A 27,236-nucleotide genomic window follows, 5' to 3' on the forward strand; every position below is an offset into this window, starting at 1 on the left:
ACTGTGACTCAGACTGATCTTGATTTTTCTTAGTCAAGAAGAAAAAAAGAAGAGGAGGAAACTAACATTTTGAACCTGAATATCAAAAAAATTAAAAAAGGACAAATGGTGAAAACCTTAAGACATAATTTTGTACAAAGGTTAGTGCAGCCTCCTAACTGTTAAGGAGACTTTAGTCTCCACACCATATTCCAAGTGAATAAAACATTCAGGATGCAAGATACTACTAGTAAGTATTTGCTTGCCTTGTGCTCTTTAAGCCACTCTTATTGTTTTCTTTTGTGCTTGGTTAACATATGTTAGTCAGTAGAAAGCACAGAAATGTTTAAGCAGAGTTTAAATCCAGAGCTTTAGGACGGGTTTTCTTAGTGGCCAGCTCAGACAGCTTTTTCAGTCGTTTCTTCAGCTCCAGAGGGAACTTCTCATAGCATTTCTTGCACACTGGCTTCATGTCAAATTCCACAAACTTATTCCTTTCAAAGAAATAGAGTCATTAAACTTCAATCACAAAATCAGTAGAGGTCTAATATCTAAGTAACGTATAACTTCAGTGGATTAAAAAAAAAAAGATTATCTAAAAAAAAAATCCCAACTGCACAAGAACATGCTAAGAAAGAAGGTGGTGCCATGTTCAGTGCTCATCATCTCTAGTTACAAGACTCTGAGGCTGGGAAAGTCCTCTGCTGGGAAGTTCAAAGAGCCACTGTGTACTGGGACAGGCAGCCCTAGATGCAACATTTCTCACTTCTGTCTCCCCTGTCTGTCTGATAGAGTTCCAAATATGATTTTTTTTTAAAAAATCTGCAAGAACAAACCACATCATTCAATACCAGGCTATGGTCCTGGCCTCTCTTGTATTTTTCACATCTATCTAAACATCGTAAGAATATTGCTGCTTGACATGGCAGGCAAGGGTGCTTACTCATGACTAGACCTGCTCTTAGCTACTTATTCCAGCTTGCCCTTTGACCTGGTTGACAAGCACAGTATATTCTCTCAGCTTCTCTAGCATCTGCGATTTTTCGCTAAGCAGAAAACAACTGACTATCTGGTATAATCATCAATAAAAGTTCCCTTGGCCAGCTGTCAGCGAGGGCATGCAATCGGACCCGGGATAGCGAGGTGACTTTCGTTTCATCTCTCCTTCCCGTGGGAAGGAAGAGGCAACAGCCAAAAGGCTCGAGAGATCTCCACTTCAAAGTGACTTCCTGATTGTAATCCTGCTCTGATCTTAAGGTGTGAATTCTCTCTCTTGGTATTGGGGAACCTCTGATGTTTTGCATTTCAAAGATGTTACTTGTAAACATGCTAGTGTGTGTACTCTATAAGAATACCCTCCAAATGATTTGGCGCCATTGTAACGTTGTGTTTCATAGGTTACTGTACCCTTCCTTTCAAATAAATTCTACTTTAAACTCTCTGCTAACGTCTGGAGTAAAGTGGATGATTCCTGAGAGGCAACGGAGTCCTAGAACCTGACAGTACGTTACAATCCCAACCTTTTTTGTTTTCGGGTTAGAAGTAGTATTAGGATGTCGGCACCACCCTCGGTCCCGCTCAACGCGGGAGAGGAGCTTCGGCAGACTCCCGCTGATATTGAGGTTGGTCAAGGAGCAGCGACCCCGGAGCAGCGCCCACCCGGGCCTACCGATGTCCCTGGGAGGCCGACGTGGACCCCCCGATTCTCGGAGACCGGGCAGCGGCAGAGAGCAGCGTCAGAACCAGGAGGCGACTTCTACCGGGGACCGCTGGCCGCTTGGTATGGAGAAGGGGAAGGGTGGAAGGACCCCACGCTCGCTCACACCCCGACCCTCACTGCAGAAGCGGCCACTCTGATACGCGGACAGAATCAGATGCTCGTTCTGCAGAATCGGGACCTGCAGACTCAGCTAGATACCTTGCAGCGAGACCTGGCAGCCGTTCTAGGGGCAGTGAGGGGGCTTGGACAGCCCGTGCAACAATCCCAAACGGGTTCACGGCCGACTACAGGACCGCTCGTTGTTGGGGAGGCTCCCACGCCCAGACGCCCTACGGCCAGAGACCTGAAGGTATCTTTCGACGGGTCCAGCTCACAGTTGTCTCACTTCTTACTCCAAATCTCCGGCTTTATGAAGGACCAGGGGGAGACCTTTGCCTCGGAAGAAGCTCGGGTCAGGTATGTGATCAGCCTGCTGGAGAAGGAGGCAGTGGAGTGGGCAGTGACAGCGGCGGAAACTATGCCCCGAGTTTTGGCATCCCTGGATGAGTTCTTGTGCGCTCTACGACGCCGGTTCGAAGACCCCCACCGGGGGGAAAAAGCAAAGATTGCCATGCGTCGTTTGAAGCAGGGAGCCCGCTCAGTAAGTGAGTATGCACAGGACTTTTTATCTTTGTCGTGCAAGATAAGGGAGTGGAGTGAGGCCACAAAGGTCCAGCATTTCCGCGAAGGGTTGCGGTGGGAAGTGCTGGATGGCTGTTTGACTTTGGGAGATCCAGAGTCAGTGGAAGAGTGGGTAAATTTGGCAGCTCTAGTGGAGAACCGCAAGCTTACCCTCCAGTTCTCCAAGGATCGTCCTTCGAAGACGATCCCTATCCCGCCCACGAGAGGGGACAGCGCAGCAGGTCCCAGGCGAGAGGGAAGACATCGAGGAGTCTACAGTCTCGACAGGGCACGTCGGTTCAGGGAGGGAGCTTGCCTTCAGTGTGGGAAGATGGGTCATTTTGCAGCAAGATGTACCAACACGCCGTCAGAAGGGACGAGCAACAGGGCGACACAAGAGCGGGAGGCGACACCACCTCGGAACCTGGAGCACAGGAGAGCGGAGGGGACGAACGGTCGCCGGGGGGCGGCGGCCCTGCAAGCGGAAACCTCATCGGATCGTGGCACCCGAGATAGCTTCCGAAGCCCCTCACCGGCAAAAAACGAGGACGGCCTTCTGTGAGGGAACCGGCACAGAGGGCACCCTTGGAAGAAACCAAACCGGCTCCATGTAGGGTGAGTGACCAGGGAGAGACATTGCTGATACCTGTTGTATTACGAAATCCCCAAGGGGGGGAACCGGTGGCCGTTGTGGCTATCGTGGACTCCGGGTGCTCCCGGACCCTAATTGATCAGGCGGTGGTAGAACGTCTGAGAATTGGGACTCGAGAACTGGATCAACCCTTACATTTCCATCAAATGGATGGGAGTGACCTGCGGGGGGGGCCGGTTCATTTGCACACTCGCAAGATGTGGCTGGGGGTGGGAAACCACTGGGAACAGATCCACTTCACGGTAGTGCCTAAGATTTCCTACCCGGTGGTCCTCGGCGTTAATTGGTTGGCGGGACATAACCCGAGCATTGACTGGGAACAAAGGCGGGTGGTGTTTGGAGCTCCTCAGTGCGAAAAACACAGCCGGGATGATTTACCCGGGGGCGAAGGGGGAAGCGCCGCTGCCTTGGAGGAACCCACGTTGCCCCCAGAATATAGTGATTTCGCAGATGTATTTGAGGGGACGGACTGTGACTTATTGCCTCCTCATCGCACTACGGATTGTGCCATCGAACTGATTAAGGACGTTAAACCGTCCAAGGCCCGAGTTTATGCCATGAGTCCTCAAGAGAAAGCAGTGCTGCGAGAATTTCTGGACAAGAACTTGGAGCGGGGCTTCATACGACCGTCCAAAGCTGCATTTTCTTCTCCCTGCTTCTTTGTGAAGAAGAAAGGTACATCTGATCTCAGACTGTGTGTAGACTATAGGGGGCTTAACGCGATTACTGAAACTAATGCCTACCCCCTTCCCTTAATCCCAGACCTCCTGAGTGTGTTACAGGAGGGTTGTATTTTCTCGAAAATTGACCTGGCGGAAGCCTACTACCGGGTCCGGATCAAGGAGGGGGATGAAGCTAAGACAGCCTTTTCTTGTTGTTATGGGTTGTTTGAATTTTTAGTCATGCCGTTTGGTCTGTCTGGGGGGCCCTCGTGCTTCATGCAATTAATTAATGAGATTCTACACGACCTCCTATTTAAAGGTGTGGTAGTCTTTTTAGACGATTTGCTCATTTACTCCAAGGATCCCGCAGAGCACAGGGAATTGGTGCGGGAGGTGTTGCGTCGTCTAAGGGACAATCATTTGTATGCTAAGTTATCAAAATGTGCATTCAACCAGGACCAATTGTCGTTTTTGGGTTATGTGATCTCGCCACAAGGGTTAAGCATGGATCCGGAGAAAGTGAGGGCAGTGTTAGAATGGGAACCTCCCAGAACTCGCAAACAGGTTCAGCAGTTTTTGGGGTTTGCGAACTTTTATAGAAATTTTATTCAGGATTTCGCTCAAATAGCTTTGCCTATTACTGATTTGCTTAAAACCAAAGGGAAGGGGCAAGGGGCCACTTTTGCACAATACCAGGTACCTTGGACCGCCAGGTGTCAGGCGGCTTTTGAAACTCTTAAGGAGCGCTTTACCTCTGAACCCATTCTGGCGCACCCAGATTGCTCCAGGCCATTCACTTTACAGGTAGATGCCTCGGACAAGGCGATGGGAGGCGCACTCCTTCAGAGGGATGATCAAGGGAGGCTTAGACCCTGCGCATATTTTTCTAAGAAGTTCTCTGGCCCTGAACTCAATTGGCCAATTGGGGGAAAAGAGGCAATGGCGATTAAACATGCACTCACGGTTTGGCGACAGTTCCTGGAGGGGGCTGCCGAGCCCTTTGTGGTATGTACTGATCACCGCAACCTCGAATCTATTTTGGGTCAGCGGAAGCTGTCAGCCAAACAAGTGCGTTGGTCTACCTTTTTCTCTAAGTTTAATTTTACCATCAAACACATGCCTGGGAAAGAAAACTGCTTAGCAGACGGACTGTCTCGCATGCCGCAATATGAGTGTCAGGTTGAGCGGCCGGTGGGTTCTCTTTTCACACGGGAACACCTGGGTTTGACTCCAGAGGGGAATAGTGCAGGAGTTCTGACCAGAGCGCAAAGCCGCGCGGCGGCACAGGACTCGAGTTCGAGTTCCCCTCGTGAAGTGGTCGCTCCCACCTCCTCATCCCCAGCAGTCCCCGGAGAACTCTCAACCACTACCGCTGGGGAGGGGGGGGGAATCTCCCAAATAGAGCGAAGGGACCAGGCTGAAGGGCCGGTACCCACCCCCTTGCCGGGGTCGGATGTTGCCATTCCCCGCCTCTGGGCAGTTCCAGAAAGCCTCCCGGAGGTAGTCAAGAAAAGGTGGGGGGAGGCTCTTCAACGGGAGCGGGAGGAAGAATCTATCCCGTCCCAGATGACGGACAAAAACGGTATCTGTAAGAACAAACATTACGTGCCCAGGGAACTGAGGCGGGAGATATTGGAACGGAGCCACAGTTCAACAATAGGGGGACATTTTGGGTTTGCTAAATCCTTACACCTAATAAGAAGACAGTTTTGGTGGCCTGGGATGCGCCAAGACATCGAAGTATTTATCAAATCCTGCCCTGTGTGCGCAACTAGTAAACGTTTGATGGGAAAACCCCCGGGATTATTAAAGCCCCTAGAAACTCCCGAGGCACCCTGGCGAGTGATTGGGATGGATTTCATAACAGACCTCCCATCCAGTCAGGGGAAGACTGTCCTGTGGGTAATCACGGATCTTTTCTCTAAGCAAGTTCATCTCGTACCGTGTGAAGGGATGCCATCTGCACATAAACTGGCTCGCTTGTTTGTGCACTGCATATTCAAATTGCACGGATTTCCACGGAAGGTCCTGAGTGACAGGGGCTCCGTGTTTGTGTCCAAGTTCTGGAAAGCGTTTTTAGGAATTGTAGGTGTGCAGTTGGGTTTGTCATCTGCCTATCACCCCCAGACGGATGGGCAGACCAAAAGGGTTAATGCGGTGATGGAATGTTATTTGCGTTGTTTTGTTAATTATCACCAAGACAATTGGGTTGATCTGCTGCCACTGGCAGAATATGCCTACAATAACTCGGTGCACTCTGCAACCGGGGTGAGCCCATTCAAAGCAGTTTATGGAATGGATTTTGGACCATTAGGGGCTGTACCCACCCCGCCAGAAGGCGATCCCCCCGAGGTGTCTAAATGGGCTCACACAGTGAGGAACACTTGGCCCTGGCTTGTAAAAAACCTGGAACAGGCTAAAGATAGGTACAAACTACAAGCAGACAAACACAGAACACCTCAGTGGGAATTGAGGGTCGGAGAAAAGGTGTATCTTTCCACTAAGAACCTCAGGTCTTTACGCCCGTGTAAAAAATTGAGCCAACGGTTTGTGGGCCCATTTTCTATCTCCAGAGTTATCAATGAGGTTACGGTAGAGCTGGAGCTACCCAAATCCTTACAAGGGGTGCACCCGGTGTTTCACGTGAGTCTACTAAAACCCTTTCTACAAGCACCAGAATGGCACCCCGAACCCGAAGCGGCAACTCCCATCATGGTACAGGGCGAACGGCACTTTGAAATCTCCAGGGTGCTCGATTCTCGGAGGCGCAGGGGCCGACTGGAATATCTTGTGCGTTGGAAACATTTAAATTCCAGTCACGATGAGTGGGTGTCCGCTGTTCACGTACAGGCTCCAACCCTTGTAGCGGATTTCCATCGCCATTACCCGGACAAACCAGGAAATCTGGAGGGGGGGCCTTTGGGGAGGCGGAGTGTCAGCGAGGGCATGCAATCGGACCCGGGATAGCGAGGTGACTTTCGTTTCATCTCTCCTTCCCGTGGGAAGGAAGAGGCAACAGCCAAAAGGCTCGAGAGATCTCCACTTCAAAGTGACTTCCTGATTGTAATCCTGCTCTGATCTTAAGGTGTGAATTCTCTCTCTTGGTATTGGGGAACCTCTGATGTTTTGCATTTCAAAGATGTTACTTGTAAACATGCTAGTGTGTGTACTCTATAAGAATACCCTCCAAATGATTTGGCGCCATTGTAACGTTGTGTTTCATAGGTTACTGTACCCTTCCTTTCAAATAAATTCTACTTTAAACTCTCTGCTAACGTCTGGAGTAAAGTGGATGATTCCTGAGAGGCAACGGAGTCCTAGAACCTGACACCAGCTTCCTCTCAGCACAATGCAGTACCACCGTGGTCTCCGCAGTAACCCTCTGGGTTACTGTCCCATCAGAACAGGCTTTGCTTGCTACTTACTTCAATGTGAGCTTGATGTTGCAGGTGGAGCAGGAGAAGCAGTTGACACACCAAGCCTTGTTGAGAGCTGATACCACTAGTGAGAAATATCAAACAAGGAGAGTATAAAACTGCAGAGTCAGTGAGGCCAGATGTAAAAGGAATCACTGATGCCTTGTCCATGCAGGACTGCAACAGCTGCACTAACTAACAGTCCCACACTTACCATCCCCCTCAATCACATGACTGCAGTTATAGCAGACATCTCCAAAGAGCTGTAGCAAAAACACAAAAAACACAAAATGAGAGACTTTTTATTAGTGGAATCCTCAGCGCTGATTAATTAGATGCACTGTAATAATGCCCCAAACCACTACACATTTCAGCTTCTCTCACACAGCTGCACACTTGTTACCTGTCAATTACCTTTGAATTGTTAGACACTGAAGGTTGATTCTGGTACCTTTAACAGAGGCAATGCACCACTATTTAATATCAGTAAACAAATATCAAGACAAAAATAGTTCATTTTTCAATGGAGAAAGGAGAATGTGGCTACAGTCCTCTACAATGTTCAGATCAGTTATTTCATGAGACATACTCAAGAATGAATAGTTAACACCACAGAAAGTTTTCTTCTTTGTAAGAACTCATCTGGAGGCCCTGATGTTCCTGGAGCATCTCAAATAAATTTTGTTACATAGTCTGCCTTTCACTGTTCTGGGAGGAGCATATTATAGTTTGCGTAGTGAGTGACACTTCAGTTAATCTGTGAAGGGTAACTCATTGGTGAGCACCCAGATGGCCAGTTTTCCCCTCCTGCCCACCACTTATGGCTTGTTAATAGCATGACTCAGACATGTGGCATAGGCTGCCTTACATGGATTACTACAAAATACCCACCACTCCCACAGAAGTGAATTGTGCCCTCCTGATTTGTATGGAGAAAGAAAAGGCGGAAGAAAACCTGCTACTAGATCCAAACACTAGTGGTGCTAGAGTCAGGGAGTGGGCAAGATTTCCATCCCAACCACTTAATGGCAATTCTGCCAATTTCTCAGGTGGGGAAGTTGCAGAGGACAAATGAGAATGGACAGTGTTCCTACAAAGAAGGAAAAGAGGTTATTGCTCCTGGTGTGCTTTGTGGACAGAGATCCACCACCTTCCTCCCAAGATCCCAGTCACACAGGATCTGCATTGTATCCAAAGCCCAGCGATACACTCTCCCAAAGTTACACACTCTCCACTTACTTATGTACAGGGAGTTTAGTGTCCTTTGAATGAGAGAACACTGGAGAATTACAGAATCTGTGTAATATTTATTTTGAAATATACAAGCAGAGCAGAAGTAGGCAATTCTACAGCAGGTAGCAGATCTCCAAGGCCAATATGTACATCTCTTTTTCCAGGCTCCATCTCCAGTTTTAGACCAGCTAGAAAATAGTCAGGTGTCTCTACTTCTGTCCACTCAACTGCAAACTGCTGTTTTGTTGTCTCTGCGGCCCTTTTGTTCAGCTGGAGAAGTGTCACCTTCTCCAAGCTCTGGAAAATATCTCCTTTCCAATATCCATTCTATCAGAAGACCATCTCTGGTGATTAGCTTCCATTGATGAAACATTAATTGACCATGCTGGACTATTACCCTGCAATTAACTTTACCAAGGGTCATTTGTTGGCAGCAGTTACACCATATATACAAACAGGGAAGCGTTAAAAATGGTTACTTATGGTTCAAACTTTGAATTTCCATGGTTTAAATTGTATCTTTTAAGACTGCAAGCAATTTTTATATATTTCAAATTGTTTCAGATTATAAGTAAACATTTCTCCAATTTCTCCATTGGCAACTGCTTTCTACCTGTTCTCCTCATCAGAAAGAAATGTACATGATACAAAATTCGGCAGACTTTACCTGGTTGTAATGAGTCTCACAGTAAGCCAGACCTTTTTTCTCATAGTGCCGGTGTCCTAGGAATGGCTTCTCACATTTGGCACAAACAAAATGCTGTAAAATTAAGTAGTATGTTAGGTCCAGGAACCTATTTTAGAGATAACCTTAGATCGGGAAGCGGCCTGGATCGGGAAGCAGCAGTAGTAAATCTCGTAACATTAAATCTTGTAATACCATTAAAGCAATCCTAAACAGAACTTTTAAGCATTGTTTCCTGTCCCTAATCTTTTGGAATGAGGTATACTAGAGATCTAAATAAGCACATCATAATGATTGATCATACATTCAAAACACTGGCATGCACTTATAACTTCACACAGACAGTGGAATTATTGGCTGTTAATTTTGATACTTAACAGCCTCTGTCAGCAGTCATGCTGCAACATGCATCCCACAGCAAGTAGCACAATGGAAACATTCTCACCTCCACATGCCATTGCTTTCCTAGAGCATTGACCACTCGACCCTCAATTGGCCTGCGACAGGCTCCGCAGATCGGGATGCCCATCTTGTCATGGCACGGCAGGCAGTAGAGCTCCCCCTTCAGCTCCCTGGCATCAGCCGTTAGCTCTTTCCTGCACAAACAACCCCACACACACACAAAATGAGGAACTCTGAGAAAAAAATCTTTTTGCTTTGCTACAAGCTAAGGGGTTACTTCCTGACTAAGTCCCAGAATTCTTCTGAGCCTCCTGCCAAAGAATAATAAAGGTCTCAAGAGAAAATATTAAAAACAAATGCCCTTATTGTGACCCCTCCACCCCTTGACTAATAGCAAGGTTATGAAATATACTGCGTAAAGCCATTTTATAATGGTAGTTTAAGTCTGGGTAATAGAGTTTCAGACTAGATAGTCAAGCTCTGTTAGAATGAGAGGGATTCTAAACCACTATCAGCAATGGTGTTCAGTGAAGCCTTAGCTATGTCTCAGTAACACCGAATTTTCTCAACAGACTTCTTAAAAGAACAATTTTCATACTCTATCAGAATAGATCCAGCTGAAAAATTATTGTGTAAGGGGGCGTTTATGGAAGTTCAGTACACTGACCACAGCTCCTCTAGTTTTCCATTTCAACAGTTTTTTGATCTTTTGTGTATAGAACAACTTTTGTCAGTCTGCTTAAAGGCAGCAATTTTAGTCTGAAGATCGCTCTTCCTCAAAAGAGACAGCACAACCACCCATTCTATGCCTTTTAACTTGTTCCTTAGCTGTAGCTGGGACAGGAGATGGCCAACGTACCCACAGTGGGTGCAGTTGAAGTGATCCGGATGATAGGAGTCGTTCCTGAACATCAGAGGCTGCTCATCAATTATCAAGTGGCATTTCTGGCAAATATACTTTCCCAGGCCCTTGGCTTTCTCACGGTTATGGCAAGGCCTGCAGAGGTGCCTAGAGTGCAAATGGAAAGAAAGCAAAGAACTGGGAGGCACCATCCGTCATTTTTCATGCTTCATTTCTTAATGCAAGTGTGACAAAAAAGCAGCAGAAACCGTCAGTAACCTTTCGCATGTCCACGTAATGGCAAGTGTGGGCAATTCCAAGTTCCCTGTACGCAATTTTGCCCCCATATATGGAAATACCCATATTTTCTTATCTGTCAAGTAAAGTGCATGGACACCGATGGTGGCAGTATATATAAGAAATATTAAAGCGCCCAGAGGCTGAGGTCTTATTCCGGGCTGTCTCTCAAGCTTCCTGAGAGATGCAGGCAGGTCATTTAGCCTCCAGGTCAGAAAATAGTGCTAATAATAACCCTCAATGCCACAAAGTTGTCGTGTGGCTTTGTATTTTTACAAGCCTCAAATAGAAAGTCCCTGTGAGCATAAGTGGAAAGGAATGTTATTAACACCCCCTCTTCACAAGTCTTCTCTCTTCTGACCCTCCCTCGAGTTGACGATACTGTAAATCCAGACAAGAGCCACAGTCCCTAGAAAGAAAGCAGACAGCGTGCCTTTATAAAAGGGAGCATGCAGCTGTGTTCATCTCAGCATAAAGGCATCAATTTTATTCCACACTGTGGAATGGAGACTAATTATACAGGGCAGGACACTAAGACCCTATAGCAAATGTCCTAAAAAGAGATCCCTCTCATTCAACTGAATAAGGGGCCTTCAACCCTTTCTACTGACAAACCATTATCACCCCTGTTCATTCAGGAGCCCCCCCCTGCCACCCTATAGGCCCTCCTCCACTGCCGGCAAAGGGAGGTCTTGGAATCACAGAGCCGTTACTATGGCAGCTGTTCTACTCTCCCCCACTCCTACCATTATGGAATTATCCCCTACTGAAATGTCCTGTTGTGTCTGTAACACCAAACTTCCCCTCCCTTTCTGTAACTCTTTCCAAACCCACTAAAAATGGTCAGAGGGCTCCAAAGACTCCGTGTAAAAGGCAGGGGGTTCAGAGAGTCAGAGACAGAACAAACACTGGAATATTCATAAATACAACAACAACTCCCCCTCCTTCCAAGAGCTCTGCTGAAATAAAAACTGTCTTTCTCAGCAAATGTGTTATCTACCCTACTCTTATGCAAGCTGGATGATAATGGACTATCATCATTAGCAGGGCTCTATATAGGAGAGCTCCCTCTTCTCTCCCACTGAGCAGGTCTTCAGGATCATCACACTTTTCCCAGAAGTGTTCTCTTTCCTTCATTTGCCGGCACTTGAATCAGATCTTTGTCCATCATCTCCACAAAGGTAAGAGTTTTGGTTCCAGTGGGGAGGAAGATCTCTTTGTTTGTTTTGCACTAGAAACCCTAGCAGTTTCCCACTTACAGCAATAGGTAGTTTTGTAGTGTCTGCAAATTATAGGAGCTGGAAGATAAAATACAAAGAGCAGCCTATGCATAATGCAAAGGCATTTTCACAAAGAAACTTAAGTGAGTCTGATTTGTAACGCAAATCTAAAACCTACATGGACATATTTTTTTTTCCTGTATTCTATCTTGAATGAATAACCTTTACACATGAAACATACAATGCAAAAGATATTTAAAAGAACTTTATAAAAGTTGTGTGAAAATGGTCTAATAACCAGAAACTAATCTCAAAGAGCATGCAATAGTCTATTAAAACTCCTTGAATGTGTCAACATCTCTCCAAGTCATGAGAACAGATAGCTAGCACTGTAAAACAATCTCAGCTAAGGAATGTCTACAATTAGTATACCCTCTTGTTGATAAAGCGTTCCTACCATGATGGTTTTAGAAATCATTCCGCTTTCTCAGACAGAAGAATGCCCTTGGTTCCAGGAGGATATGTATTTCATTTTATTTTATCTATTATCAAAAATGTATCCTGCTATTTTTTATTTTAAAAAGTCCCCAAAGTGGATTACGTTAAAATACAATATCAATTAAAAATAGTTATTTTTTCTTAATGTCACACTAATGAAAAGAACAAGATCACCCAGTAACTAGAGAACCACAAACAGAATAAAATATCCGACAGAAACCAGCTGAATTCAGAATTAAACCAAATAATAGACAAAAATGCAAATTAATTACAAAACCAACTCAGTGTCAGTTAAGCCTGAAAAAATTAAAAGTCACATGCACCTTGTGAGAGGGAATTCTATAATATTGGTGCCACTGCCAAAAAGGTCCCATCATATTTGGCCACCTTTTCGACTTCTGATGGCAGCAGCACAAAAAGCAGAACCTCAGCAGATGACCTCAGTATCTGGACACAGTAGGTAATCTTTCAAGTATCCTGGCACCAATTTGTTCATGGGTTTAAAGTCAAACTCAGCACTTCGAATTGGGCTTAGAAATGAGAAATGAGAGCCAATGAAGTTGAGCAAAAAGTGATGCAACATGCTCAGTGTGACTAGCCTCAGACAACAACTCGGTGGTTGGTTATTGAACCAGCTGAATTTTCTGATAACTTTTAAAAGGTAGCTCCATATACAGCACATTATAACTCTCTCCTCTGGAAGTGATCAGGGTACACATGACAGTGGCCAGATCAAGTCTCTACAGAAAAAAATGTGGTTGGGAAAGCTGATATAATTATGGGGAAGGGCCGTGGCTCAGTGGTAGAGCATCTGCTTGGCATGCAGAAGGTCCCAGGTTCTATTCCCGGCATCTCCAGTTAAAGGGACTAGGCAAGTAGGTGATGTGAAAGACCTCTGCCTGAGACCCTGGAGAGTTGCTGCTGGTCTGCTGATGGACCAAGGGTCTGATTCAGTATAAGGCAGCTTCATGTGTTCATTGGTGTTGCAGAAATCCTAACAGTAGATTAATTCTTCTAACAGAACTAGCACTTATAATATTTTGTATAACATCAACATTCTTCTTGTGGAAACTACAGCAACTCTCCAATACACTGTACACACCAGCGTGAATAATATGCATTACTTGTTGGGCTTAAGCACCCAGCATGAAATGAGCAGCAATGTGCAGTCACACTTCAAATACCACTAAACACCAGCGTAGGCAACTATTAAATCAAACAGACACTGAATACACCATATCTAGATCTCTAGCAACAGTCACTGCTATATCAATGTAGTCCATAAGAAAGTGCTAAGTAAATTACCTATGTGTTAATTCAGAACTTTTACAATAACAATGTTTACAGGTGAATTACCCAGAAGTCATTCCATATAAAGTTATATTAACACGATGAAGGCAGTGATCTTATTCCAAAAGTGTAATGTTAATCAATGAATTATATGTGATTGAGTTAAAACAACATACTTGTTTGCATACCTTGTTCCTTAATTTTCAAGCCAGCTAGCCAAATGTGATGACATGTGACAATGCAGACTTGGGACTGGAACAACAGATGTGCATTTTAGTTGCAAAAAGCAGCTGTGTGGGTTCCCCAGTATCAGTCAGGATCAAGGTGCTGGGAAGGGGGAGAGTAAATTTTGCCGCCATGCAATTTCCCCTATCCTCATCCCACAGGTGCTCTAAGCCCCAGGAGGGAAAAAAGACAGCCCAATATATGAACTTTTTTTTTTCTTCCTGGGGCTTAGCAGTTTCTGATAGGGGAACAGCCCAGAGGCAAGGAGTTAATCTTCTTCCCAGCACTATAGCCATGATCCCTATCTTCTCACCCTCAATGGCTGCATCTTGTAGCTATCATGCACATTGGGGGATCCAATCACAGATGGCCAATGCCATATATGGTTTGCCACATGAAACGTGATGGACCTACAGATGCAACTCTGAGAAAGATCAGAAGCTTGGATTGCTAAAACTGTATCTGATGCAGACATTCCACTGTTCTATACTCATTGCAAGGGTTTTACTCCCAAGCAAACTTGAGAACAGAATAAATAATACTAAGCCATCTTGTGCATCTGCAGATCTTGCAATCCACCAGAAAATTTGCCTGCTTCAAAAATATGTACTGCAGCCTCACAGAAATTAAGACGTCCAAAATTATTAATGGACTGGTACAAGAGAACTACAACATGGCATTCTTTTAAAAAAATAACTTCTTCTAAGAGGGAAAGGGAGCTTCTGTACAGCCTTATGAATTGCTTTCTTTTAGTATAAACAACTAATTAATAAAATATCTTGACTGCTCAAGTTCCTTTGAAATGAACAGGAGATAAAAGAAAGGTAATGATTTAGGACTGAAAAGCTCGTAAAATGGTGCACAAGGGACCACTCTGTGGTCATATGGAGGAATTACACGTTATATTATTGAACTGATTTGTTGTATTCTGAAATATTTTGGTACCAGTTATGATATCTTCTAATAGAGCTCCGTTTCATGTTAAGTCTACTGCAGGCTGAACTTTTCATTATACCCAGTAATGTTTTCCCTCACCCCATCTTTCTTTATATCTCACTTAATGTCAGCTTGAAGAAAAGTTTGTGTGAACTTGAAAGCTTGCTCATTATTTTGTGACTGTTTAGTTAATCCTAATGAGAGGTATTATATCTTGTTGTTGTATGACTTTTTAATAGGTCAACATCGACATTTCCCCTTCGTATTTTAAATTTTGTTCCTTGTTAGCACAATATAATCTAAACAACTATACCATTTACTGCTTGTTTAACATGTCATAGTTAACACTTCGGCTCTGTTCAGATTTCTTCTTTGTTTCAGATTTGCGCAATCCTTATCCTATTACTTGTTTAAAATGGATATCATAAAATAAAAGAATGATATGTATACTTTTAATGAAAGCCATGTACAGTGTATAAAAACAGTGGCCAGGCTCTAGAGAGCACTTCTGTATGTGCACAGGGGCCGGCTCATTTTTACTTCCCGAAGCAGCCGTTTGTGCTTCAGAGGGTCCTGCTCTGTTTGGGGGGCTTTTTAGAGGGTGTGAGGGGCTACTACTGCAGGCAGAAGGCATCTGAAAAGCCCGGCATGTGACTGGTACAAATTTAAACCAACAGCAGGCTTGAATGGCTTCTATATTGCTTCCTCAGATTATGAAGATGACTGTCTAGGTTTTTCTTTTTGATTATTTCAGGTTTACATCAAGATCTACAGTGAGGAATGAACAACCTAGCAGACTCTTTGGATGTGCTCTTTAACACTTCTCTGGAAAGTTCAGAGCAATGTGGCAAAGAGACCCATGTGGAGAACATCCTTTTTGCTACTTTCTATCTTCTGGATTTCATCCTAGCCTTCGTTGGCAATGCTCTGGCTCTCTGGCTTTTTATCCGGGACCAAAAGTCAGACACCCCAGCCAACATTTTCCTGATGCACCTCGCTGTAGCCGACCTGTCTTTTGTGCTGGTCTTACCAACTCGATTGGTATATCACTTTTCAGGCAATCACTGGCCGTTTGGAGAGATCCCATGCCGACTCACAGGCTTTCTTTTCTACCTCAACATGTATGCCAGCATCTACTTCCTCATGTGCATCAGTGTAGATCGCTTCCTAGCTATTGTGCACCCTGTAAAGTCCATCAAACTCCGCAGGTCACTCTATGCCCATTTGGCCTGTGCCTTCCTCTGGGTTATAGTTGCAGTAGCAATGGCACCTCTTTTGGTCAGCAGGCAGACAGCTGAGTTGAACAATACTACCATCTGCCTGCAGCTTTACAGAGAAAAAGCATCACGTCATGCTCTTGTGTCTCTAGCTGTGGCATTTACACTGCCATTTTTTACCACAGTTACTTGCTATTTATTGATTATACGCAGCCTGAAGAGCGGGAACAGAGTAGAGAAACATCTCAAGGAAAAAGCCATCAAAATGATCATAATGGTTCTTATGATCTTCCTGATCTGCTTTGTGCCCTATCACATAAACCGCTACATTTATATCCTCAATTATGATGGGGTGAAAACTTCCTGTGAAATGCAGCGGATCCTGGCCCTTGGCAATCGCATTACCTCCTGCCTCACCAGCCTAAATGGTGCCCTAGACCCGGTAATGTATTTCTTTGTAGCAGAAAAGTTCCGAGAAGCATTATGTGGTTTATTTTGCAGCAAAAAGGCTGCAAGGCTGCCTTCGAGTGGCGATGGGAAAACGAATGACAGCTCCTTAAGTGCTAAATCTGAACTGTAAATATAACTGAACAACGTTTTTACAGACTTTCATAACCATTTCAGTGACTTTCCCCAGCTACCACAATAGTGTTTCTCCAAGATCACAGCCAAGCTCATGCTTCACTCTTGAAATATCAAGAAATAAAACCCAGCAATGTTACCAGCAAGAGCTGATTCCCTGTGCAATGTCAACCTATCAAAATACAACTTGTGTTACAGTACAGTAACTTCACTTCCAGTTGCCTGGTTTTAACAAAGAGAACTGAATAACTGGGGATTGGGGAAAGAAGCAAACGCTCAATAACCACGAGCGCTCTATTAAAAAAAGGAACTGCATTGAAAGATGACCATGGCAAATATTGATTGTCTCAGATGTCAAGTAAATTTCAGCTTTTCCCACTATTCTATGTTATGCATGCAGGAAATATTCTCCAATGAACTAAGAAAAGCCAACAGTCTAGTTAAAAACTGGGAAAATTCAACAAGATGTTCTGTCTAGCAGCTTTGTAAAGACTGTGAATATGGATTTTTATGTCCCAAAGGAAAACTACAACTTTACCACAATTTAAACAAAGGAAGAACATTTGGATTCCTTACAAAGCTCAGACAATTGTCTCACTGCCCATCTTCTGTCTATGCAGAACACTGAAAAAAGAAAGGGGAGAAACCTCTGATAAAAGACGGGGGAAATGCAAAGCACCAGAGGTTACAAGGCATTTATCTAATAACTTGCAGCTACTCCAAAATTTTACAAAATAGTAGTAACAACAAAGGTTCAAATAAATTGCAAAACATGTATTACATGATAGCTACAGTAAGTCCCATGTAACCTGTTGTAAACAAGTTATATGTAATTATTGTGTGATATTTGTATCAGTTATACTTCTGTTTGTTGTTGAATTACAAGGTTACAGTCCGAAGAAAGATATTGAAACAGGATACTAGCCGGCAGACCTGTCACTGTTGTGGTTCTGTGTTATATTATCAACACTTGTTTTTTTGCGTTTGCTCATAATTTGTATACTGTAATACATGTTTTGCAATTTATTTGAACCTTTGTTGTTACTACTATTTTGTAAAATTTTGGAATAGCTGCAAGTTATTAGATAAACGCCTTGTAACCTCTGGTGCTTTGCACATTTTTTTCCTGTATACAGAATGTTGAACAGCTTATAAACACCACACTGGCATTTCATACTCTTTGACAGGGCCTTGTTTGTACAGTACTGTTTACAGAAACAGGATTAGAACAATGCTATGTAGCTTTATGTGGCTCCTATTTGAATGTATACGATTAATGAATTGTACAGGAGCTAAAAAATTTCTGATGGCTTGCTACAAATCACTAATCTCTTTGATTTTAACAGTAAGTGATACTACCCTTTCTGATGTGATTGCCATAATTATCATATCCTGTCTCCTATCATATTGATTTAAGCAGCAAAGAGATCCTCAATACTGATTAATTACACCAGTTCATCTACCAACTGTGCTACAAAAGCGCTGCATCTGGCATTTCAAGGTTGGGCCATGATGTTACAGACATACTTTTCCAAACCTGTTCCCACGTAGTTCCACCAGAGGAAGACATAACATCAACTCAAATGAATCTTCCAAGACATCAGATGCAGGAAAACCTGAAGTCCTCTTTTAATTACTGCACAATGCATTAATCACTAGGCTGATGTGGACATGTCCTTTGTAGAATTTTTGAGTAGGTCTATTTTTATTCCTTTATCTTTATATTGTACATCTTCTTTTATAAACTTGTTTATGCTGCTTGAACGTGTAAAAATGTTAAAACTCAAAGAAAAGTAGGTGTTGTGTTGAGCAATACTCTATCCTTCAACTTGCTGTTGGTAAGTATCCAGTTCAGAGGATCCATAGCCATCCTCCCTGTATTATTTGTCTAAAGGAATTTATCCACAATTTTGAGGGTGGCACCTTGACTCTACCTGCATCCTACTATTTATGATCTGTCAATATCTCCCTATCCTATTCCTTCAATTCTACATATGGCATGTAACAGTCATTTTGAGTCTATAGCCACTTTGCTGTTCCTCTCTAAAGCCTCTTGACATGTTACATACTTAGCACATATAAACTTCCATCATGTGTAAGGAAGATGGTTTGTTTTGAAAGAAATATTAAGTGCCATAAAAGGCAATGTGTTAGTGCCAATGATTTTCAGATCTTCCTGTCAGTGCACACATATCTTTAGGAAATGTGATTGTTGATCACTTCCCTCATATCATCCTACAGTGACTGAAGCAGCCCTTGCCCCTAAATAACATTGTACAGCAGACTCAAATTACGCCATTCTTCATCACCCCACAAATGCTCTCCGGTTCATGCCTTCTGCCCCCTTCTTACCTGCCAGCATTCTTCACAAAGCCCAAATCAGCAAGAGCCACGTCACAGATCTCACAACGAAAGCATTCTGGGTGCCAGTTGTTGTTCATTGCCTTGATAACACGGCCAATGATGAACTCACCTGGGAACAGAAACATGCCTTAAAGAGGCCATTTAATGGAGAATAATCTTCTTTGTCAATCAAGATTCCCTCAGAACCCCAAGGTTAATAGATTTATATTATTTATGGAGCACTTTTAATGTTCACAGCACTTTGGAGCAGTGGACTCTGAGCTGGAGAACACGGTTTGATTCCCCACTCCTCCACATGAGTGGCAGATTCTAATCTGGTGAACTGGATGTTTCCCCACTCCTACACACTAAGCCAGCTGGGTGACCTTGGGCAAGTTACAGGTCTGTTAGAGCTCTCTCAGCCCCACCTACCTCACAGGGTGTCTGCTGTGGGGAGGGGAAGGGAAGGTGATTGTAAGCCGGTTTGAGTCTCCCTTAAGTGGTAGAGAAAGTCGGCATATAAAAACCAGCTCTTCTTCTTCTTTACGATTATCTTCCTCAGTCTCAAAACCACCATGCAACTGATGTTATCCCCATTTTATGGATGACAAACAGAGGCTGTGAGCTTGCTTTGCTTAACGCAACCCAGGCCATCAAAGCCAGGTTTGCCAGGTTCAAGACCAACATCAGTGCCACTGAACCACAAAAGCTTTCTCAGTCACAGGAACAACTTAAAACCACAAGGCTGTGTTATGCAGTGTAACCAATACTATGCTTCTTCATTACAGCTTTCTGTTCTCACCCAGGACCCCAGAGAAATAAGCATCTATCACCAACTCCACCCTGCTTCATCTCAGTATGCCTCCCCTGAAAAAGAGAAGGCATAACTATTGACAATCAGGGGACTTACCACATTCCCCGCAGCAGGGTGCAAAGAGCATCTGGAAGTCATGTTCGCAATACTTTCTTCCTTCAAACTGTAAGACAGATGTAGGAGAACATATCCTTACAAAATGTCCACTATTAAATTATATTGCTGTATTTAATATGCAGGTGCAGTATGACACTATTCTTACCTGTATATGGGAGCCTCATACAACTTCCTCTGCTTCTGCATGCTGTTTTTCAATCTTTTTTTCAGTTCCTGTGCTTTTTAGTGTTATTTTACACTATGCATGTTATGATACCCATGCATCTTTGCTTACAATAATTTATGCTTAGGAAACATAATGGGCAAGTAACCCTAACAGAACTTGGGTTACTGCTGAATCAGTTTGTTTCCGTTTGGATCCATTTGTTTCAGTATCATTATGCCTTACCCTATGAGCAACTCTCACATCGATGCTTGCTTTGCAGCACTCTCTACTCAGAATAATATTGGCTAATCTGTTTAGAGGGTCAAGGATTTATTTCAATGCAAAGGAGGCAGGTTAGATGACCTAAAGTGTGCTTCTGACCTACGCTTCCATGAAATCAATGATGTTAACACAAATTAAGACAGTGAGACACATTTTTTGGTGGCCTAGTCTTTCTTTATGGCTTTTAACAGCTAAAACTACACAGTCCACTTGTTTAGGAAAGCAGTACCTGAAGAATCCAGGCCCATCAGAAGCTCCATACAAAACAATTCCATTAATTCTCACAGGACCAGGTCTGTGGAGGAAAATGCCAAGGAACTTTCCTCTTTAATACAAGTGCAGGAATCTTACCTCATAAAAAAGTCCTTCTGGAAACTGACGGAAGCACTGAGCACAGACAAAGCAGTTTTCATGATACAGCTCCCCATTGCTGTTCACAATTCGCTCCGTGGGATCAAACCGCGAGTGACAGCGCTCACAAACAGCATTGGCAAGGGCATCTGACATGTTACTAGGAATCAAAACAAAACCATCACAGCAATTATAAACACCATGCAAGTCACACTAATTAATAAGCTTGCCCTCATTTTCAATTCCTTTGTGAATAACAAAATTAAGAGACTGTTTTCTCACATTTAAATTTTTATTTATGTTAATTCAATTTACATATTAAAATGCATATAATTACAGAATAATGAAATATGGCAAGAAGGAGAAACTAGGCAAAAGGTAAGAAATAATTGTGCAGTTTGTTTTACAGCTTAAGAAATCATGAATACCATTTTCATAAAAACATGAGCATTACTTATATTACAGTGACAGCTTTCTGTAGGCTCCTGAGTACAAAATAACTTTAGATAACCAAATCATAACCAAGCCCATGTTTATGGCTTTATTTATGTTCTAGCACACTATCAAGTGTTTATTATACAAGTGAAAGGTAGGGGTGTTGTGAACAATTTTGTCCCTCCTCTCCCAAAATAACAATTTTTAGATCGAAAATCAAACTTTACAAAAATTCACTACAACATGATGTTAACTGTTGCCCGCTTGCAGTATCGTAACTTTAAATATTTAGCAAAATTAGGAACATGCAGAAAATAAACTCTTCAGTTAGTTTCCTTAACTCCTGCACTACAGCTTAAAAATGGACAGCACCAGTCCATAGTTACTGGATACCAGAGGAAGATATTCCTATAATCTACTATTCTCGTATTCAGTTAAATCTCTTCTTCACATAAACTGGGGCTTATAAATACAAATGGGCCACAAAACTGGATATTGTTAACCAACAACACTCCTTCAAATAAAAATTCACAAGGAGCTCACTCTTCAGCTTGGAGATCTCCTTGATGATGTTTTCTCCACAGATATGAACTAATGAACACACTCCCCCTCCCCGTGTCAAATGTAAAGCTATACCCTCAGACTCCACCAGAAGTATGAGTAGTTATGCAAACAATGAAGTATAGGCACAATATTTGTAACAGAGTTGAGCATTTACAACAGAATTGATAACAAACACACTAATGGGGACGAATGCTATAAACCATAGTGTGAACACAACAACTCAGGATCTCGGAGCCAGCACAATGGTACCATCACACTGACACCAATGCCACATCTGCCAACACAGTACTTCTTCCACACAACCCTAAGACCCATACCTTTACCTTTGCATAGTTATGTCAAACAAAGCTACTTATTCTACTATGGCAGGGAGAGAGAGGGTGAAGGGACAAGTGTAAATGATTTATTCATCTCATGCTTTAAAAATTTTTTTGCTGTCAAGACACAGCTGACTTATGGGGTTTTTCAGGCAAAAGACATTGAGAGGTGGTTTGCCACTCCTTGGAGGTCTCCCATCCAAATACTTTTCTAACAGTTAGAGCAGTACCTCAGTGAAACAGGCTTCCTTGGGAGGTAATAAGCTCTCCTTCCCTGGAGGTTTTTAAGAAGAGGTTAGATGGCCATCCGTCAGCAATGCTATGACCTTAAACAGATGATGAGAGGGAGGGCATCTTGGCCATTGTCTGGGCATGGAGTAGGGGTCACTGGGGGTGTGGGGGGAGGTAGTTGTGAATTTCTTGCATTGTGCAGGCGGTTGGACTAGATGACCCTGGTGGTCACTTCCAACTCTATGATTCTACTTGCCAGAGTTGAGGCTGAGAGTGTGAGACCGGCCCAAGGTCACTCAGCAAGTTTCCATGGCAGAGTGGGGATTCAAACCTGGGTTTCCCAGATCCTAGTCCGACACCTTAACCACTACACTCAATTGGGCAAAATAGACTCCACCCTTCAGCTGTTGGAGGAAGCCCGCTGGAGTAAGCTTTTCATTCATACAAGCGGGAGATGGGAAGTGATTTTACCCAATTCCTTTTCTAGTTGCAGTCCCCTTTGTTTACAAGGATCCCCCATAAATTAGCAATGGTTTTTGGGGAGCTTCTGGAGGGAGGAGAGGGTGAGAAAAGACCTACTTATATTTGTTCTTTCCATTCACCATAGGTTTCAACCCAGAGAAACTAAAACTCCCACTCACAGTCAAATTCTCTGCTTCTTTGTGGGGTCATGTTTTTAATTCAGTTCCTTTTGACCTCAGAAACATTTCTGGATTCTAGCAGATCTTAAATGCATTCATTCCACCCATCCACCCACATACATCAGGCAAAAATGTCAAATGTGAAAAGATTTACCATATTTAACATCGAAGTAACAACAGTGTTTAATTTTAGACACGTTATAAAAGCCCAATTATCTAAGCAATCCTCTCAAAAGAAAAATATATATACAGAAGGTAGAATTATATCAATCAACATTAATTCTTAATGACACAAAAATGTATTAGATCCTAAGACGCATAAAAGAACAGTTTTGATACAGATAAGTAAATCTGGCAACCTTCCAACCATACATACTTGCTCACTATCCCACTGCATTCATTGAACTTTGCATGTCAACAATTTATGTGTTCCAGATGTAACAATTCTATTGTTATTTATATGATCGCACAACCCAGTATATATGAAAGAGAGGCAACAAGATCCCATGCTTAAGTTACTGACTCTTCGTTCTGTCTAAGATTAATTTTGAATTTGCACAGAACAAACAAATTTGAGACTTAAGAGTTTAATTGTCACTTTTTGTTTAGTAACCTTGGTATTCCAAATGTTCCAACTGTAGATGATCCCGGGAATTCTTGTTCCACATTTCTGACCTTCACAGCTTGGGTTCATTTCCCTTCCTTTCCTATCATTGTAGATCACAGTATATTTGTTCCTGTTCTTGTCAATGCTTATTTCCTCCCCCAAAATATTTCTAATTCCTTAGAGAAAGTTGTACTTCTCGTTACTTTGTCCTCTATATCAGCGGCTCCCAAACTTCCTCACTTCAAGAAACACTTTTGACATGGATTTGTTTTTATTTGTTAAAACATTTCCACCCGGTCCTTCCATCCTATACCGCCAGCACTTGTTTGTGGTTTTTTTTTTGTTTTTTTTGTCGTTTTGCTGTGAAGTTGCAGCCAAGTTATGATAACCTCATAGTGTTTTCAAAGCAAGAGACATTCAGAGGTGGTTTGCCACTGGCTGCCTCTGGGTACTGACAGTGGTATTCCTTGATGGTCTCCCATCCAAATGCTAACCATGGCCCACCCAGTTTAGCTTCTGAGATTTGATGAGATTGGGCTAGCCTGGGCTATCCAGGTCAGGGCAAGCACTTGCAACAGAAGTTAAAACAAATTATAGAAACAAACACCAAGGGAACCAGTACAACTATACAACAAAGCCAACAGCATAAGAGCCAATCACCATCCTCATACAATAATTATTTTTTAGCCAAAACACAGATATAAAACCAGCAAATTAAAATCTAAATGCCTTTTTAAAAAGCAAAGTGTTCAACAGTTGCTGGAACACTGATTTAAAAAAGGGCTGGGCAGACCAAACTTGGCAGAGAGTTTCAAAGAAATAGCCCCACTCTTAAAAGGCCATCTCCCTTGTGTGTGTGTGTAAAGTGCCTTCAAGTCGCAGCCGACTTATGGCGACCCCTTTTGGGGTTTTCATGGAAAGAGACTAACAGAGGTGGTTTGCCAGTGCCTTCCTCTGCACAGCAACCCTGGTATTCCTTGGTAGTCTCCCATCCAAATACTAACCAGGGCTGACCCTGCTTAGCTTCTGAGATCTGATGAGATCAGGCTAGCCTGGGCCATCCACGTCAAGGCTATCTCCCTTGTAGTGTCCACTATTACTTCAGGTAGTAGAGGTTCACAGAGAAGAACCTCTGAAGATGGCTATGTGACCTACGTTTATGTGCCAAGGAATTGCAGAAGATTCCAGAGGGTAGTACATGGTGCACACTCTCACTTTGCCTAGAAAGCCAGCCAGGATTATTGATCCTGTTGCTCCATGCATTTGAGAACATATACAAACTCCTCTGGCAATTTCTTGGAACACAATTTAAAAACCACTGCTCTACACCTTCCACTTTACCTGTTATTCTTGCCTTTCCAAACTATCTCAAGGTTTCTACTGAATAACTTTCCTCATTAATTGATACTTCCCAAAATCCACAAATCCATTAAACGCTTTATAGAGGACCTAAATGAGTCAGGAAAACCAAAAGAGCATGAATTAAAGCAGCACTTGAAATTAGACACACAACCTAGGCTGAAATTAGACACACAACCTAGGCTAAAATTCAATCACAAAAACAAAGTATATGTTATAAACGCTAAATAAAAGACAAGGTAGCAGGTTTTCTTTCAGACTACGGTCTGGTTTTGGCAGCCTATAGTTACCAGTACCTGAAAGTTTTGAATCTTCATCGTCTCTGAGAGGGAAAAAAATACTCTCTTTCTTGTCCATCAAATATTGTTGCCACAATATCCCAGTAAACTTATTTGTTACTCATACTGACAGCATCAGATGTTCAAAGTTTCTCAGTTAAAATGAACAAAATAGTTTGTGTCAGTTTACTTAAACAGTGAAAAGTCACTTTCAGAGACAAAAACATAAAACTAGAAAATTTGTAAGCAGACACTGACCAGAGGACTAGGAAGACAGCAGTTTTTTTATTTACACCAGACTTGCATAACTTGTGACCTAAATCCAGCCACCAGGGGTTCAACAGATCACTTTTTGCTTCCTGACCAATACAGCAAAATAGGAGGAGGAAGAAGAAGAGGAGGAGGAGGAGGAAGAGGTGGTTTTTATATGCCGACTTTCTCCACCACTTAAGGCAGAATCAACCCGGCTTACAATCACCTTCCCTTCCCTACAACAGACACCCAGTGAGGAGAATTGTTGCATACTTGGTAGGCCCCAATACAAGGCCGGATGCATGTTTTTAACTTGGTGAAAACAAGTTACACAGGCCTTGGTTACCCTCACATCCATACTACCTAGGAATTTTTCATTTAAATGGAAGAAGTTGAAGTATTTGTACTGAAGTGCTCTTTGGCCAATTGTGAAATTCTAACTCCAATGCTTACAGTCAAACTTTAAATCTTGTTTCTAAATGTCCATCTAGCTGACTAAAAGGCTTTTATACCTTTAATACAGAACAGAGAATTCTGTCAGGGTCACCTTTCCCCATCCTTCTCAAAGATGCTGCATTAGCCAAAATTCCCTTTTCCATCAAGCTATCCAAGTACAGGAGGCCAGAAGACTGGGCTCCTGTACTCTGATAGCTTTAGAAGACCTAGATTCGAGTCCAGTAGCACCTGAGAGACCAACAAGATTTTCAGGGAATAAGCTTTGAGAGTCAAGGCTCCCTTTGTCAGCTCCTTTCTAGCTGTTCTACTGCAGACTAACATGGCTACCCTCTGAAACTGTCTTTGATAGTTTTAGGTCTCCCAACACCTACTGACCAATTTCTACATTAGAACTTCCTTTGTGTGTGTGTGCATGTGTAAAGTGCCGTCAAGTCGCAGCCGACTTATGGCGACCCCTTTTGGGGTTTTCATGGCAAGAGACTAACAGAGGTGGTTTGCCAGTGCCTTCCTCTGCACAGCAACCCTGGTATTCCTTGGTGGTCTCCCATCCAACTACTAACCAGGGCTGACCTTGCTTAGCTTCTGAGATCTGACGAGATCAGGCTAGCCTGGGCCATCCAGGTCAGGGCCCTTTATGTTTACTTCAGAGCAAATGCTCATAACTATAATGGCTCCAATTTACTGAGCCCCTTTGCACATGAGCATAAGGAGTTGTTTTCTAAACCCCTGTGTGCTTTTTAACTCACTTACCAAATAGCACACAAGCTGCTTTTAAAACCTGCTTAGAGCTTAAAACAACAAAATGTAAGGCAGGGGTACTACTATCTGGATATAGATTTCAAAACCCTTGCTACATGGTAGGGTCTCCTATAAGGAGTTCTTTAGATAGGCATCAGTGTATTTGTTTAATCTAAACTATAGATGATCATATTCTGAAAAGGACATGATTATTGTCCCTTTTAAAAACTCTGAAGAGCAAGCAAGCAATAACTTACTTCGAAAACTATGCATATTACAGTAAACTTATTTTAAGTCTCCACTGGTCAGTTCCAGATGCTTACTAAAGTTGATGCAGGATATAACAAAACTATGATAATTTATACTACCAGTTTTTATTTATACAGTGCTTACAACTCCATATTATTAGTCAGCTCAGTTTCATTAATGATGAAAGCTTCCATGGTTGTTTTCCTGCTATTGTGCAGAAATTAAAAGGAAACCTTCAAAGAGTGGAAATTGTAACATAGCTGTTTCAGTCTGTCTAGTTTTCTTTACTTCCTGCTTTAAAAGAAGCCTAGGAAAACTTGCCATTAATCCTTGATCATGAATCTGCTATCCAAAGGACCTACCCAAATATCCCAGCTGCCCTCTCTTTCCCTGTGCCACTCAGACGATCTTGCCGGCGTTGATAAAGTTTAGAAGATGTCAGCCCCCGAAGTCTCACACCAGCCATGGACCTTATTACCTCTGGAAAGACAACTATATGAGGATAATCAAAGAGCTATTCACAAACATTTCTACCAGGGAAC

The 27,236-nt window shown here is 42.9% G+C and overlaps 2 protein-coding genes across 2 annotated transcripts; one reads left to right on the forward strand and one right to left on the reverse strand.

Annotated features, from left to right (window-relative positions):
• Window positions 1-279: 279 nt before the first annotated feature.
• LIMS2 (LIM zinc finger domain containing 2) lies at window positions 280-27,169 on the reverse strand. The gene is made up of 10 exons (XM_056850336.1): window positions 27,057-27,169; window positions 20,568-20,727; window positions 19,769-19,835; window positions 18,868-18,988; window positions 10,269-10,418; window positions 9,453-9,603; window positions 8,990-9,082; window positions 7,304-7,352; window positions 7,099-7,174; window positions 280-473 (listed from the first exon to the last, which is right to left on the reverse strand). Exons 1-10 carry the CDS (start codon window positions 27,158-27,160, stop codon window positions 326-328), a joined length of 1,119 nt encoding a protein of 372 aa, XP_056706314.1. The 5' UTR covers window positions 27,161-27,169; the 3' UTR covers window positions 280-325.
• On the forward strand, window positions 11,437-16,519 carry GPR17 (G protein-coupled receptor 17). Its single transcript, XM_056850337.1, has 2 exons — window positions 11,437-11,728; window positions 15,471-16,519. The coding sequence occupies exon 2, from the start codon at window positions 15,497-15,499 to the stop codon at window positions 16,511-16,513; it is 1,017 nt and encodes a 338-aa protein (XP_056706315.1). The 5' UTR covers window positions 11,437-11,728; window positions 15,471-15,496; the 3' UTR covers window positions 16,514-16,519.
• Window positions 27,170-27,236: the final 67 nt, after the last annotated feature.

The sequence above is a fragment of the Euleptes europaea genome, chromosome 5 (assembly GCF_029931775.1).
Source record: "Euleptes europaea isolate rEulEur1 chromosome 5, rEulEur1.hap1, whole genome shotgun sequence".
NCBI classification, from domain to species: Eukaryota; Metazoa; Chordata; class Lepidosauria; order Squamata; family Sphaerodactylidae; genus Euleptes; species Euleptes europaea.